At 33.8% G+C, this 16,315-nt stretch overlaps 1 protein-coding gene across 1 annotated transcript; it reads left to right on the forward strand.

Annotated features, from left to right (window-relative positions):
- Nucleotides 1-347: 347 nt before the first annotated feature.
- LOC134540399 (BAG family molecular chaperone regulator 2) lies at nt 348-16,048 on the forward strand. Its single transcript, XM_063383109.1, has 3 exons — nt 348-826; nt 5,169-5,532; nt 7,796-16,048. The coding sequence occupies exons 1-2, from the start codon at nt 583-585 to the stop codon at nt 5,507-5,509; spliced, it is 585 nt and encodes a 194-aa protein (XP_063239179.1). The 5' UTR covers nt 348-582; the 3' UTR covers nt 5,510-5,532; nt 7,796-16,048.
- Nucleotides 16,049-16,315: the final 267 nt, after the last annotated feature.

Genomic DNA, 16,315 nt, shown 5'->3' on the forward strand with positions numbered 1-16,315 from the left:
TAAATAGTAGTATATATAATTTACTGTCGAAACAAATTATGAATAATCCTGTAAATATATTATTTTAAAAAAGAGGTATTTTCAAAAAGAACAAAATTTTATCATTATAGATAAAACCAAATTTTGGGAATAAATTGGTCCCAATAGTTCATTACTAAAACCTACTTTGGGTAAAAAAATAAATTAATATATATTGAATAAAATAAATAGAATCAACCACTCATATATTCTTATCGAAATGTGGTTCTCATTACTTGCTTTAGTTCTTTCACGAACAATCGAGTGTTTTTTTTTCATGTTCGAGATAGATCTAGTTTTTTGCACCAAAGATTAGGAAAGATTTGCTCATGTCTGTAGTTGTCCGTGGTCGTTATAAATTCTCAAACGCTACAGTGTTTTTTGAAGTGTGTGATATTTAGCTGTAGTTAACTGTGGTGTACGAATTTTATCATTCGTTCTTAATTGTTGTTGATTGTGCTAGAACGTTTGAGTAGTTATATATTACCGTTTGTTATTTCATAATTAGCAATACTGGCGTCTAACGCAGTAATTGCCCTTCCGTTTTACGAAAGTTGGAACATAATGGAGGTTGATAATTATCAAGAATCTGCTGAACCGGACAGTACCCAGCCTCATATAGAGGAGTCGACTTCAAGCATTTCTGAGAAACCTCCTAAAGATAAGCTTATTTCAATGTTGGATAGAGTTGAGAAACTAGTGGAGCGAATGAGGCGCGATGCCTTAAGAATGGAAGAAGAAAAAGACATTCTGTTAACAACGTTGGACACAGTTAAGAATTCTGAGGTTATCGTCGAACTTCATGAAAGTAAGGAAGTTCTTATACTGTTGGTATTCTAGAACACGATACCATACAATTTTCATAACGTCACCAAGATGGCGTTGCTTATGTCATAACCACTTCTACTTTCTTTCGGGAAAAGAGCGAATATGTGGGTGTTTTGGGCGGGGAAAATTTTTCGCTTATGTCGGTTCATTATAATAATTTTCCGGTAATCCTTTCCCCCCCCCCCCCCCTCTCCCGGGCTGTATAATATATAACGAAACCAATAACACAGCTTAGACTTTTATTACCTTCTGTATACCGGCATTGCCATTTTGATAATGTATTTCACATTTTTAACATCATTAAATACAAGTATCACCAAATAGAGTACACAGGTGTACTCTTACTTCACGATACCAAGAGAAAAATTTTCTACGTTTAAATTTATACTATTTCCACTAGTTCTTTGCCTGTTTCATTTATCTCACAAACTTCAAAATCAATCGTACATCACTATCCTCTCCTACATTGATACCAATTCATGAATGAAAAACCACTGAATTCCTTTTTCTCATTGGCCTACTATGACAGCATTCAATTCCCCAACCTCCCTTATAAGCTTACTCAATTGTTGGTATGGCATTCTATAATTGACCCCTGTTGGTTAAATTCATTGCTTTTTTTCTTTGCATGTATTAATTTTTCTAATAATAAGCTACTAAATTTAGTTAGGTACAGTATTATTTTATCATTCATTTAGAAATTTTTGGCTAGTTTTGTTGGTGCTTTCGAAGAGAATTTGAATGTTACCTGCCGGTTTTTATTCCAAAGATATTTTTTCCCTAATTAACTTTCTAGTCACTTTTTTCAACTTTTGCTTTAAACTGTTTACATACATATGCTTAATGTTGGAACCAGAATTGCATGAAGCGAAGTATACCATGAGAAAGATTTCATTTGGTGTTTTTTGTGCTTATGTCAGTTAATACTATATATGGCAAGCCAAAACAGCAGTGCCACTTTGAATCAGCATTGGTTTAAAACCTATGATGTTTAATTTTAAAGTTAGTGTTATGCACCGCATTTATAAGTTAGTTGGGAGTAGTCTAGATCCTGATACCGTAATATATTGTCGTCACCAACATGGCGGTGCTGATGTCATTTCCACCCCTTAATTCTTACGGGACAAGCGTGGGAATATGGGGGTTTTGGGCAGAGTACATTCAGATGCTTGTTTTGCACAAACTATTTTTCTCTATTAACTTTCGGGTATCATATTTTATACAGTAAATATGTAGTGTACGGATTAGCGCCCAAAAAAAATAGTACAAATCTGAAATAACTTTCATTATATGCTCTTTTACGTCCTCTTTTCATAACCGCCTGCAGAGATAAGAAATTCCAATTACTTTTGGAGATATCGAATTTTTAAATTTTAATTATTGTAAAAACAAATTTATAAAAATCTGAAATAACTTTTATTATATGCTCTTTTATGTCCTCTTTTCATTACAGCCTGCGGAGATAAGAAATTCCAATTACTTTTGGAGATATCGAATTTTTAAATTTTAATCACTATACCTGCACATTCACACTGCTATTACTATTGTTTTTTGTTTACGAGTATCAATTGTATTTTTTTTTTTGATAATGTTGTCACGTGATAGTTCGTGATAGGCCAATATTCAAATGAACCAATAGGCCGCCTTCAACTTATGTGAGTTTTTAACGTTTCAAATTTTTATGCTTTAAAAAATTACGTTCATTTCTACTGTTAATCCTTTGTTCCGGTTAGTTAGGTTAGGTCAGCTACATTATAAATACTTTAAAACTAAACAACCATTAAAATTAATTTTATTATTTTTAATGTCCGTTCAGTTTCAAAGTATTTATAATGTAGCTGACCTGACCTAATCTACTATTGTCCCGTTTTGTTGGTTCAGGTCAGTTACATCATAAATACTTAAAACTATACAACAAGTAGAATAAATTGATATTATTTTTAATTTCCGTTTAATTTGAAGTATTTATAATGTAACTAACCTTACCTAACAGAAAATTTATGTTATTTAGGCATTCACGCGCATGGCAAAATATAAAATGGCGACAGTCGAATGATTACATAGGTCTTTGTATTGCAAAATAAGAACGGCGATATCTCCAAAAGTAATTGGAATTTCTTATCTCCACAGGCGGTTATGAAAAGAGGACGTAAAAGAGCATATGAAAGTTATTTCAGATTTGTACGATTTTTTTTGGCACTAATCCGTACACAAATATTTACCTTTTATACTACAGCCCTACATATTCTAGTATAGGGTACTATACCGAAGTAATACTTCCCATAATAGCATGTTGTATAAGTAATTCACTTCTCATACAAAAGTCGCTCCAAAACTCTCATGGGTTTTTTTTTCTCACCCCAATGTTTGCTTTCATTGTTGCCAATACATATTACAATTCAATTTGGTATCATTGGCCAACTTCCATGACATCGTACATATTTCCCCCACTTTATTTTCAATCAATAGTAAGACCGTTATCGTATTTTGAACTAGACCCAGTTAGTTTGTACTGAAAGAGGGAACCAATTATTTTGCTGAAAAGTGAATATTTATCATTTGGCATTTGTAGAAAAATGGGAGGTATGAGACTTATGAAAGTGATATTTTGTAAAAAAAAAAAAAGAGTTCAAATACTGAGGTATAGTAAGACAAACTGTATGTTTTATTTGATTCTGTTTGTATAAAAAAAGTTTATTAAATTTATTTGTGGATTTCTGTTAATTGACAGCCACCTGAAAAATTTTCCTGTAAATTATCAGAAAAGTTTCCCAAAATTACATTTCCTGAAAACTAAAACGTCTCTACCTACAACTACACAGAACATGGATATTAAATTTAAATCCACATTTTGGCCATAGCACATTGCTAGTTGGTACTTAATGTCGTAGAGAAAACCAGAAGAACAGACGAACACACAGAAAACAAGCCAAAATTAGCCGATATTATTAAATATACAGTACACTCCCGATTATCCGCGAAATTAAGTGGCAGGGCCAGCACGGATAGTGAAAATCGCGGATAATCCGCAAAAGAGCCGAAAATGGGAAACAAAAAAAGAAACATTAATTTCAGTTTCAATTGTAATTAACATACATATTTCAGTAATGTAAACATAAAAGTGCTCGGTACTTGCTTCGGAACAAGGATACAGTACTGTACGTACTCGGAGACTTCATTAGACACTGCGTGAGTTCCGAGAAGGCCTGTGGCGTTTTACTGTTTACTGCACACAATACACTCAGTCAGTAGAGTTCAAATTTGCTCACTTGTAATAAAATACAGATTTTTCATATGTGCTGTATTTTTTCGTAGCATGCGCGGATAATCCGCACCGCGGATGATAGGGAGTTTACTGTATAGACAAAACAGAGAATTCCGTGATAGGAATCACAGTATATCGCAGCACAGCCATACACAGTGGGTTGGCATTGACGAGACAGTACAATGATGCCCGCGTGAACCCAGCGATGAAATTAAGCTGGCACTCTTGACAAAAAAAAACAGAAAGCACAGATCTACACCGTAGGCATCCCAAGACAAAAACCGGTTGCGACGTTTCGGGAGCCGAGATCTGTTCCTGCCATCAGTATGTTTGTGTGTCAATGTTTCTTTGTCCATTTTATAAATTGTCTTATAAATTGATGCACGCACGAAAAATTGTCACGTTCCGCCTGAGCCCGAGCGTGCAAGAACCGGCCAACCACCGTACGAGAAAATCTTGTGTAATATCAAACAGGTTAGGGCGGGCTTTTAAACTAGTTGTTCGTGATTATATTTAAACAAATTGTTTGAATTAAATTTGCAAAAACTTTAAATAATATTTGAAAATTAAAAAAAGTATGCAATTTTTTGTCAATGTTTTCATAGACATCGCTAGGGACCGGAAAAAAATGCGGGTTCAATAACCTCTAGGATGAACTTTATAGTTCTACGTACGCTCGGTCTCAAATGTCACCCTCTCATTGGCCGCCGTCTTGCGGAGGGTGTCCCAACGAACGTAGCGGCCCGCGATTCCGACACAAGCTTCGGTCGGGCGTCTCTCGCCGGCCCGGAGTCCGTCCGGGCGGGTTGCGAGCCAACGGCGGAGGCGGCGCCGAGGTGTAACTACGTACGTGAATTTCGGGCTGCTCGTGAAGTAAATCCGCGAATTTTTTCTCGGTCTCTGGACGTCGCGTGAAGTTATCGTCCATGAGCCGACTTTACGGACAGCGTCCTTTTTTTTTCTGGTTTTCTCTGCGACGTTGGGTAAAGACAGTCCGAGGACTCCCCTGTTGAAAGAACGGTCGGGAGAGCGTGGCGCCGGTGGCCGCTCTGTGCAGGTGAGCAGGAAGAGGTGTTCCACTACGCGGAGCACATCTCGAACCGCTGCCTCACGGTGGAGGTGCACGTGAGGACGACGCGCGACCGCATGCAAGAGGACGCCCTGTACAAGGTGAACGGCCTGATCGACGCGCTGGTGGTGGGGCTGCGCGGAGACCCGGCCGGCGCCAAGGCCCGCTGCCTGTCCTTCATGAACTCCTGCTCGTCCCAGCCGCAGGGCCCCGCCGACAAGAGCTTCGAGACGGCCGTCCTGGGCTGCACCCTGGACGACCAGAAGCGGGTCAAGAAGCGCCTCCAGGGCCTGCTGGAGTACATCGACTGCACCACCAAGTTCGCTTAGTCGCTCCGCCCTGTTTCCGCGGAGTAAGTCGCGACCACTTTCGCCAGGGTGATGCTACCCGAAAAATAAAAAAATTCTGTTCATAAACACATATTCGGGTAAATATGTAGTGTAGCGGTATTTGCTAGGAAAAAAAATGTTAAAAATCCTAAAATACTTTTAATGCGTGCTCTTTCACTTCCTCTTTTCATTAAACCCGGCGGAGATAGGAAATTCCAAATACTTTAGGAGATATCGCAGTTCTTATTTTGCAATGCAAGACCTGTGCTATCATTCGACCCCAACCATTTTTTTTATTTTGCCGTGTGTTCGTGAATGCCTAATTAATTAAAATGGTCGATTAGGTCGGGTCAGTTACATTATAAATACTTTCAAAATAAGCGGATATTAAAAATAATGTGAATTAATTTTAATGGTTGTTTAATTTTAAAATATTTATAATGTAACTGACCTGACCAAACCAACCGGGATAAAGGATGAACAGTAGAAACTCACGTAATTTTTTTTTTACTTATTACTTGCACAACAATATCCAAATAACAAATAAAACATTAAAATTTGAAACGTTAAAAACTCGCCTAAGTTAGAGGCTTGTACAATTCCTTTGTCATTAGTAGAAAATTATGTAGTCGTTCACCTACGTCGCGGAAAAATTAAATTCATACTCGTAAACAAGATACAATTGTGAATGCCGCATGAATGCAAAGGTATTGTGATGAAAATTAAAAAAATTCGATATCTCCTGAAGTATTTGGAATTTCTTATCTCCGCCGGGTTTAATGAAAAGAGGAAGTTAAAGAGCATAGAATAAAAGTATTTTCGGATTTTTAACATTTTTTTTTGCAAATACTGTTACACTACATATTTACCCCTATTTGTAACAGTTAGTCACTGTTAATATCAAGGCATTCCATAAAATTGTGCTATGTTAAAAAGGGTTAAAACTATAAATCTCTAATGTTATGTGCTGTTTGCTTCCTAGTTGTGCATTAACCAGATTTTCTTGAATCCGAATCTTGTATTTGAATCCCAAATAGTACCTTGAATATACGCTTGAATAGGATTACAAGAAATTAAAAATATTAACTATGGTTTTGAAACATTCAACCCTTTAAATTTTTGTTTTACAAACTAACTTACTAAAATCTTAAACATTTTGGAAATTTTATTTAGATATTGCCTGTTAAAAATACACTTTTTTTGGGGAATGCTAACATGCTAGTCATGAAGAAGAAAAATTGACTTGGTAAATTTTAGAGGTTTTCATGGTTAAATTATTTAATTTAATTTCCTTTAGTATTTTACTTCATATCTTTTCCTCAAATACTGAATCCTACAAATACTAAGGATTTGAGGATTTACTTGGCCCCTCCCTAGATAACCAATAGTTATTCTGATTATTTCAAGAAAAGGAGTATATTTTAGTGTCCAACCGTGAATTGTGCATATTTTCTGTAGTGGAAAAAAACATTTCTATAGTGTTTTTGATAATGATATAATGGACCATCTTCACCTAGGACTACTAATTATCTTTCTTGAAAGTTGCGTTTCTGCTAATTGCATCATGGGGTATAGTAAGTTGGTTCCCTTGTGTTGCAGCTGATAATTTCAAACAATTTAACTTTTATATAGTCTATCTCATGATTAGAGACACTGAAAATTCGCGGGTTCATTTCGTGTTATGCTAAAATTCAAATAATTATACCTTAGTGCTGCTTCTGTCATTGGTTCACTGTTAATCTGGAGGACTGAGGGCCAATTAGAGACCCTCACAGGCCACCCAGTTGAGATGGCTCACAAGTCAGCAGCCAATGAACAGTTGTCATTTGCCCGAGTGTGTAGAGGATATTGGAGTCTATCCTGGAGGTCATTGAACCCGCGATTTTTCCGGGTCTCTACTCATGATATACTGTGTTTTTTACAGATTCGTGTGAAGCATTAAGCTGTCACTACACAAATTAGTCCATTAGATAAAATAAAGAACTAGGCTAGCCACTGATTTCCCTTCATATCTGAGAAAATTGCTGGAAAAATATTCAGATCCATCAAAATAAAAAAAAGTTAATGAAAGCGAACAGGCAGAAAAGTGCACTCAATCTCATTCATAGGAGACACTGTTATGGTTTCAAACTATTTCTTTGTAAATATCTGCTAATGAAAAACATAAAATTAAACATGGGGGTGGGGCTGGACTTTGACATAATGTAATACATACAATTTTGCAAGTTCTGTTGCTCAATGAAGAGGGTGGCATAACTATTTGCTTTTGTTTTCTTTTTATTGCAGGTAATTTCTTCACTGTTTAATGCAGTCACAAAGGTGGATGAATTTAATTCGCGTGTGTTGTAGCCGACTTGAATTGTGAAAAAGTAACAAACAATCTCAAGGTCGTGGTAAGCTTCTTGTGTACACAGTTCAATCTTGCTACTCACAGTTATGGGAAAATGGTTTTTTGTCATTGGTAATCCTTATTTGAGAAGAACATTACACATTATAGTAACTAAAACTATTTTTTTTTAATAATTGGGGTCTGCAGCTTTGAAAATATATTTAACTTGTTTTTAAACTTTTTTCTTGTGATCAAAAATTGTGTTTTAATAAACCATAATATCCCTAAATAAATATCCAAGTTATATATAATTTAAATAATTTTCCTAGTAAAAGTTTTACCATTACAAATTAGATGTGTTGTGTGATAGTTGAGTTTAGTCCTCTTTTAGTTTTTAATAATCATGTATGCATGTACAGTAAACATATTACTTAAATTTTTGTGTAGACATTCAAAGCATTTCTTTCGTTATTTTGTGGAATCATTCTGTTTTAATGAATAGAATGTCAAGTCACTTTCATAATAGAAAACATATTTCTTAAATGCCATCACTCACTTGACCACAAAATTACTGATGTATTCTAGACCATTGAAAAAAGATCCAAAGCAGCCTTACATGACGAAAATTGCCATAGATATCATATGACATGATCTCAGTGTTTCTTGAAACACCTGTCACTTTTTTGTGCCCGTTATATTTGGTCAAGTGCATCCAAAAGTTTCTTTAAGGCAGATTTTTTACTGTGCTATCTATTAGCATAGAGTTTACATTAAATTGTATGCATCAGTAGCACTTTCAGGTAGATAAATATATTTCGTCAGTAGCTGCTCATTGTAAACCCTTTTATTAATTACCATACGATGCAAACGAAAAGGATTTTCCACAAGTAAAACAATGGAAAAGTTAAACTAAAACTGGCTGCTGTTATTTTTTTTTACCAGCTGAAATGCCTTTTACATTACTGTGTAAGTACCTAATATTAATGTTAATGTATGTGTTATATTTTGTATCGATATAGGTTGTTAATTGTCCCAAGTGGACATTTTGTGTTTAACTATAGTGGTGGAGGGGATTGAAATAGTTATTATTCAAAAATGACTGTTCGTTCACAGCATGTCTTGGTATATTTAAAATATTTGGCGAACCTAACAAGTGTAAGGAAGCTCAGAGAATTTTGGACAAGGAAAATAGAATTAACCTAACAAATTCTTAAAAATCCATGGGATTTATTTAACTATTTAAAATTTTCTGGGCAGAGTAAACCCGTTGTTTGAATTTGTTTATTGTGCATTTCCATGCAAGCTGGGGTCATGTTTGAACAATTCATAAAGCTGTACGTTATTCCACATTAATTTCGACACTTCTTTTTGTGACAAGAAAATGTTTCAATGTGTGCAAGAGTAGCTAATCAACCCATTCCTCGCGATAATGCAATTTAATCCACGAGCAATATTCTATAACACTTTCTCATTGCAAATTAACCAACAAAATTTGTTTTGTATGTAGATGAAAAACATCCATATTTATTGTGTTATTTTCACTGACGTATGTTAATTTGTGCATATTGGTGTAGTTTAGGCAAGGGACTGTAAATTCTCTAAGCAGTAGAGGCACTCAACTGCCACTTGGAGGAAAGGCAAAAGGCAGAGTGAACGACAATGTACACACTTACTTCCGCCCACTTCTTTGGCAGCCATCTACTTTCGACTTGGTTTCTAAAGTTTAAATCAACGTTTAATTTATGGCGAGTTGTAGCGTGCTGGTTTATGAAATGGCTCTAAAAATCAGTCAAATTTCTGGTACTGTGCAGTAAAGGTTTGCAGAAACTATTTGGCATGAAAGTACATAGTGTAAATATTTTGTTCAGGCTATTAAGTTATTCCAGTACTATTCAGACATCACTAAACTATAGGTAGGAATTATATGGTGACTTGCTATAATACATAACACCAAAAAAGCATGTAAATGCATATAACACCAAAAAGTATGTATAGTTACACCATATAACACCAATGTGCAAGTTGCTATGCTATTAAGTACTAAAATGCAACTAAAATGTTATGAAATTAATTTGCATTTTTAATTAAACAACTTAAATCACACAAACATGTTTCAATATTGTTTCAAATTAAATGAAATGTAGCTTGAAATTTGTATTGAAATGTAGCTTTAAATAGATTGGGGAAAAATTTTTTTTTATCTTGCAACTCATGTTTACATCGTGACGTTGGAAAATTCTTAAATACACGAATATATATGCCAGTGGTTTTTTATTCTAAATATACATGCGTATTTCAAATTATTATATTGAGAAAGTGCTTCATTTATCAGTCAAAATGACACACTTATAGAAACAAGTATCACGCAACATTATTCAAAATTGTTTAGTAACAAAATTGGCCAAAAAATAAAACAATACAACCTTGTCTTTAACTTCAGTAGATAGGCTTATTTACAAGTGCAGTTTGTCATGGGTTGAGCCGGTATGTTTGGGAGAATGTGATAGGTAGGGTGAATTTTGGCACTCACTTGTAGGGAATTAGCCTTGTTTATGTATTTGTAAGTTTAAAGTAACTTTTTTTTTTGCTTTGGTTCAGATTACATAAATAAAATTGTGTTAAGCTGGTGGAAAACCCTGGAAAAAAATCGAGCACTGTAATCTTACATTTTGAGTGGCTACCCAGTTAGTATTTTGTAGGCATAACAACTTGCACTATTAATTCTGTGATGTGAAACACTCTTGATTTCACCGTCCTACTTGCCTAGAGATGTGTGGTACCAAAATCAAACAGGTTTCAGTAGCAGCCTTTATCAAAATCTTACGTGTTATCTGTGACGTAATGTGGTATCAGTTTGACTGGATTTATGTCTTTGGTTGTTAAAGTGAAATTATTTACTGCTGTACCACTATACAGTGATGTCCTAGCCTCCAATTACAAAAGTAGTTTTTTTTTTTACCATAAAAATATCACATTGAATTTGTAATTATCTGTGAAGATATTTCATATTTGGTCAAAGGGAGAAAATAAAATTTCTATATTGTGTACAAGTCTACTATAATCACACACTTTCTGTATTTCAAATGTAAAAACTATCATGCCACTGAAAGTTGTTATTTGTATTTTCATCGTGTATAACTTAGCTATGCAAGTGCTGATTTATTACGCAGTTGTAAGCATATTCATTGGTATTTTGGTGATATCCGGTTATGTGGCATGTGAACTGTATATTGCGACTGAGAAATATCTTGCCATGTGTTCCTAGACAAGTATTTGTTTTTTTGGAGCATCTTTTAAGTAACGGAGAGGTTTGAGGTTTTTATTTCTACGACCTATCATACGTTCCATATGTATAAAGAGTACTAGTCAGGGTGTCCATATTATGGAGAGTCAGGAAAGTTGAAATTGGTCAAGGAAAGTCATGGAAATTACTTTGAAACCTGGAAAAGCAGTGGAAAATTTTCGGTGAGAGAATAATTTGAGGCAGAAATGTCATCCTGGTATGCCATCAGTCACCCGTACTTTGAACACTTTTTTATTTCCAGATGTGTTTTAGTGCATAGTAAACTGGGATATGTGAGGTTCTGTTTGAACTAGTACAGCTGTAGGGAGGTGGGGGCTGGATTGTGTTTATTTATTTCAGAAAATTGCAAAATATATAAAATTATTTTCAAAAATTCATTGGGGAAAGTTATGGAAAAGTCAGGGAAATTATTTCTACAGATTTGTGTGGACACCCAGAGAGTGAAAAGCTATCTCAGTTACTTGATGTTCTGTGCAGTTCGGTTTTGGCTTCAGTTGCTTGAATGCTGCTCAAGTTCTTATCAGATGTGACCGTATACATTATGATCGACCATTTCATTAGCCTGCCCTGTGGTAACTTCTTACTCTGTTAGTTGTATTTTGCGTGTTCGTTGATGTGGATTCTTTCAGGCTTAAATTAATTAGAATTAATTTTTTACTGCGATCATTCTGTGAACTGATCACTCAGCCATTCAGCTTTAAACTTGTACATAGCAAATGATGTACAACCTTGTGATCTATCATGGTGTTCTTTTTGTTGCATACTGGGCGTGAAGGTACACACCACATCGATAATAATCAGATGTATGAAGTGCAGAGGAAAAAGTTAGAATTATAGCCAGTTTTGAAGAGATAATTTATAATGAAAAACATTGTTATTATGTGTGCATTATTTCAGTTAGTTGCTTCAATGTTAAGTATGTACCTGAACTTTCGATGGACAAAAATTATGTTTCCCTAGACTCCCACATGTTGATATCCATCTTCTACATAAAAATTATTCCATTTTTTTGTGTGTGTGCTTTGCAAGCGGACATGAGCTCCATGAAGGTCGCTAAAATATGTTTCGAAAAGGAGGATCATGTAAATATTTATAACTTGGTGTCCATGTACTGGAAAGTCAGGGAAGTTAGAATTAGCCAGGGAAATTACTGAAAATTATGGAAAAGACCTGGAAATTCCCCAGTGTTGGTATGAGGGGAAAATTTCATGCTTGTGTCCGTCCCCCAGAACTGTGAAAGCATTTTATTCAGGTTCTCTTTGAGATAAATTAAGTGGCGGGAGAACTGCAACATCTATAGGAATGTGTAAATTGTATTAAAAAAATATTCAGGGAAGGCCAGGGAGATTTTTTTGCAGATTTGTATGGACACTATGGTTAAAAATGACTGAGGAAATTAAATCCCAAAAGCAAGTATGAACATCATTACTTCTGTTTCCACTTGTCCAGTAGCTCTACATATATATATAATATTCTTGGCACAGTGAAGGTTTGAAGAAAAGTTTTTATTGAATACACTAAAGAATTGTCTTGATTGTATCAATATACTAAGATTGTTGTGTAACCACTTCTGATTAAAACTAGAGGATAATCTAAGTACATATATACCAGTGAGGGAATGGAAGCCTGGCTGTATTGCAAAAAAATGTTTGGCCATAATTAAATTTTCAGTTTGTCATTTATCTTTTATGTTTTTTCCAGTTTAGAATGTGCTTTATCACTGGAGAAGTAAATTTTTGAATTTCTGTTGTGGTTTACCGGACAAATCGTGCAGTATATTATTGCTTAGTATGTAAGATGATGATGTAGCAAAATGTTTGTGTTTGGCCAGTAGGCCTCGATTTCATGTTCTTAATTTTAGTGCCTGTAACACAGATGTGATTTTGAATGTTATAGACAGCTAGATTATCTTTACAAAAATATACTGGAGATTGTTTTGATTGAAAAACTCTCTTTTGAGAACTGTATTCAGACTGGCTGTTTTATTTGTTTTGCTTTTAAATTTAAGAAGATTTAAAAGTCCTTACAATTTGTAGAAAATGTATATCCCTCTCAGTACTGACCATCACTTAGAGTATGTAAAGGAAGTCTTCTATATTAACTAACATACATTTTTAAAGTGTAAATTTATTTAAACCAGCCTTATCTTTGAGTTTTTTTTCCTGTTATCTTGATAATTTCTCTCTCGTTAAGCTTTATAATTTTTGTCATAAGACTACTATTCTTTATTTATGTACTTATGCTTATTTTTGATTGGCATCTTCACCATCCTGTGATAGCTCAAGACTGCTTATTTTCAACATATTTTTTACCATCGGTTCACATAATTTATTGCTTTAATGTCATTTAAACCATTAACTTGACATTCCAGGCATATTTTAAAAAGACACTTTTTTTTTAAGATGGTCTACTAGATTTTAGTACATATTGTGTTCCTATAACTGTGGCACAATTTTTTCCCCTGCATTCGTATGTCACTTATTCCAGTGTTTTGGTGAAACCTTGATTACATTAGACTATGTTTATGTAATTTATTTTGAAAATGACATAAGTTACTGAAGTAAACCAAGTTGTAAATGAGAAGGAGATCTAGATAATGCTTGAATTTGGGAAGTTTTTGCCAAGATCGCAGTTTTGCTTCTTAGTAGGGTTATTTTGACAAACGAGTATTGGTGTTGTGAAGTTCTTGGGCTCTTGTCCCACGCATGCGTAAGTGTTTTGCGTGAAATACGGTGATAATATTGTGTGGTGCTTTTAAATCGTACAGGTACAGGATATCAGACCTAGGCTTGGAGTTCCGACCTACAAAGCCCAAATAATAGCACAAATATGTATTTGTCTAAATCTTTATCACATGAAATTTTTCCATGAAGGTAGGTTTACTATTGAAAATTGAGGTTTAGTAGTGTGCCTAAGATATGACATTATGTATTCAAAGAAAGTTGTTTAAGATGGGTTGTGTTGCATATCAGCTATTGAAACGACTTATGTCTTAACAGAGGAGGTTATATTTTATATTTTTCCTTAAGAAACTGTAGGAAGCACCAAAGCAGAGTAGTTTGTGTTGGTGCAACATAAAGTTTTCTTTGGAAAAGTTGGTTATGATATAGTATGAAAGGAGTAGGAAATAATAAAATATTAGTTACCGTAATACAAGAAACAATTGGATACTTAAAAGAAAATTGCATGAAATACTAATAAATAAAAAAAAACCTGGTTGGAATCTTTATTTTGTTTTATGATTTTGAGAATTGATTATTCTGGTCAATTATTGCTGTTATGATTCTGTAAAAATATACTCCATTAATTCATGAATATATTTTGTAACTGTACGGCAATTTTATGTTGGCTTGGAATAGATGGAATAGTACTTATATGGTAGTAAAGTTAAATATTTGTCATAGATTAAGTTCATAATTCCCAAGTTCTTAATTTGTAAACCTACCTTAACTAATTTTTTTTTAATACTCTAGGCTGAATCGGTACGATTAAAATTTTACAAGTTATCGTTATTAATGATTTCTCTGTTCTTCTAGTTATGATTCGTCAAAGAAGTTTGATTGAAGCTGGTTATAGATTATTTCAGGTTTTGTATGTCTTGTATGCTTCATACAATATTGTGCTACATATTTTTATATTTTGTTAAAAAAACTAAAAATAACACAATGCCACATTTTTGGACCTGGTAATTTAATGTAATGTTAAATTACCTCTTAGGCCATATATATTTGCCAGTTAATGTATATGAACACACCATGAAATTATTTTGAATTAAAGTTTCAGATCATTCTGGTTGTATATTTTGAAAATATTCTCAGCATTGTATAAGTGTGGTTTTTTTTTAACGTAAACTACTCTTGATTTACATATTATTAGCCTGGTTTATTGATGATCCTTTCCTCAGTCTGTTTAGTTCTGGTATCTTTGTGTGTTGTGTTCTATTTCATTCACATGGATGGTGGCATTATGCATGCATGTCAGTTTTTCCTCAATTTTAGGTGCTGTGCAAATTTTGACAAAAAGATGGTTTTATTAGTGCACACTTTGTATGGTTTTAGTTCACATCATGTAATAACTGCTAGAATTTTGATTTTTAATGTCTTGTGTAGTAAGCTCTTTTTACGTATAAAGTTTCATAACTTCACCATTGAGTCTGTTTTTTTTTTTCTGAATATATTTATTGGTGACTGGTAGTACATTTCTGACTGGTTCTAATTTTTGGAAAAGTCCTGTGATATACAGTTTTAAATTAACTCTTTATCTGAAATGGCTGCATCTAGATGAACATACATAATATTATGATTACCCTTCATTCATTATATTTTTAGATTAACACGCTTAACTAGTAATTTATTTTAATGTATAGATTTCAACTTGTTTTTTGTTGCTGAATTTTCAGTAGTTATGCATGGCTTCTTCTGTTGAATTAAGTTTTATTTAGTAGCCAAGTTAAAGGTGACACAGTGTGATAGAACTGTATCATGTAATATCGCATAAAAATTGTGTGATATCATAAAAGAATTTAAAATGTAATTGTAACAAGATAATTCTTGATCGTAACTATATAGTGATTGCCTGATTGGTGGACAGAATGTAAAACTAGCTTTTTAACTATTGTATGATATAATTATAGTGTAGAGATACATGGTTATAAAGCTATTGGTCATTATTTGACAGTAGCACACTTCTTTTGTTCACCATAACTTGTAGGTTCGACTACAGTATAGCATTTTGTGAAATTTTTTTTTTATGCAAAAACAGTTCAGAAATTTAATTGCAGTCTTTAATACTGCCAATTGTAACTTACAGACTGAATTATAGTGTTTAAATCTTACGTTAGTTTGAAGTTATGTTTCTGTAGTACCATAGTATTTAGTCTTAATAAACATTTCTTGTTTGATTGGTGTAACTGTGTATAAAAAATTAAGATTTTTTTTCCCTCCATCCTTTTCAAAATGCAAAATGGAAGGTAATGCCTTAATTAATGATGTAAAGTTAATATATTAAAATACAAAATAAAATACGTTGTGAATGCAAGTTTGCTGTTCAAAATACGTCTTTGTTGAATCACTTAGCATTGTGTATTTTTTTATGCCTCATAAAGCATTATGTATGTTATAGTGTACCTAAAGAAAATCATATCTCATTTTAAATCATTGGGTAATGTCCTTGG

This window comes from Bacillus rossius, chromosome 16, assembly GCF_032445375.1.
Source record: "Bacillus rossius redtenbacheri isolate Brsri chromosome 16, Brsri_v3, whole genome shotgun sequence".
Lineage (NCBI taxonomy): Eukaryota > Metazoa > Arthropoda > Insecta > Phasmatodea > Bacillidae > Bacillus > Bacillus rossius.

Excerpts from the sequence above, each read along its gene's own strand:
- LOC134540399 (XM_063383109.1), top strand. The coding sequence starts at position 583 with ATGGAGGTTGATAATTATCAAGAATCTGCTGAACCGGACAGTACCCAG. Across the intron at positions 827-5,168 it reads TATCGTCGAACTTCATGAAA|GTGAGCAGGAAGAGGTGTTC; the intron begins GTAAGGAAGTTC and ends CGCTCTGTGCAG.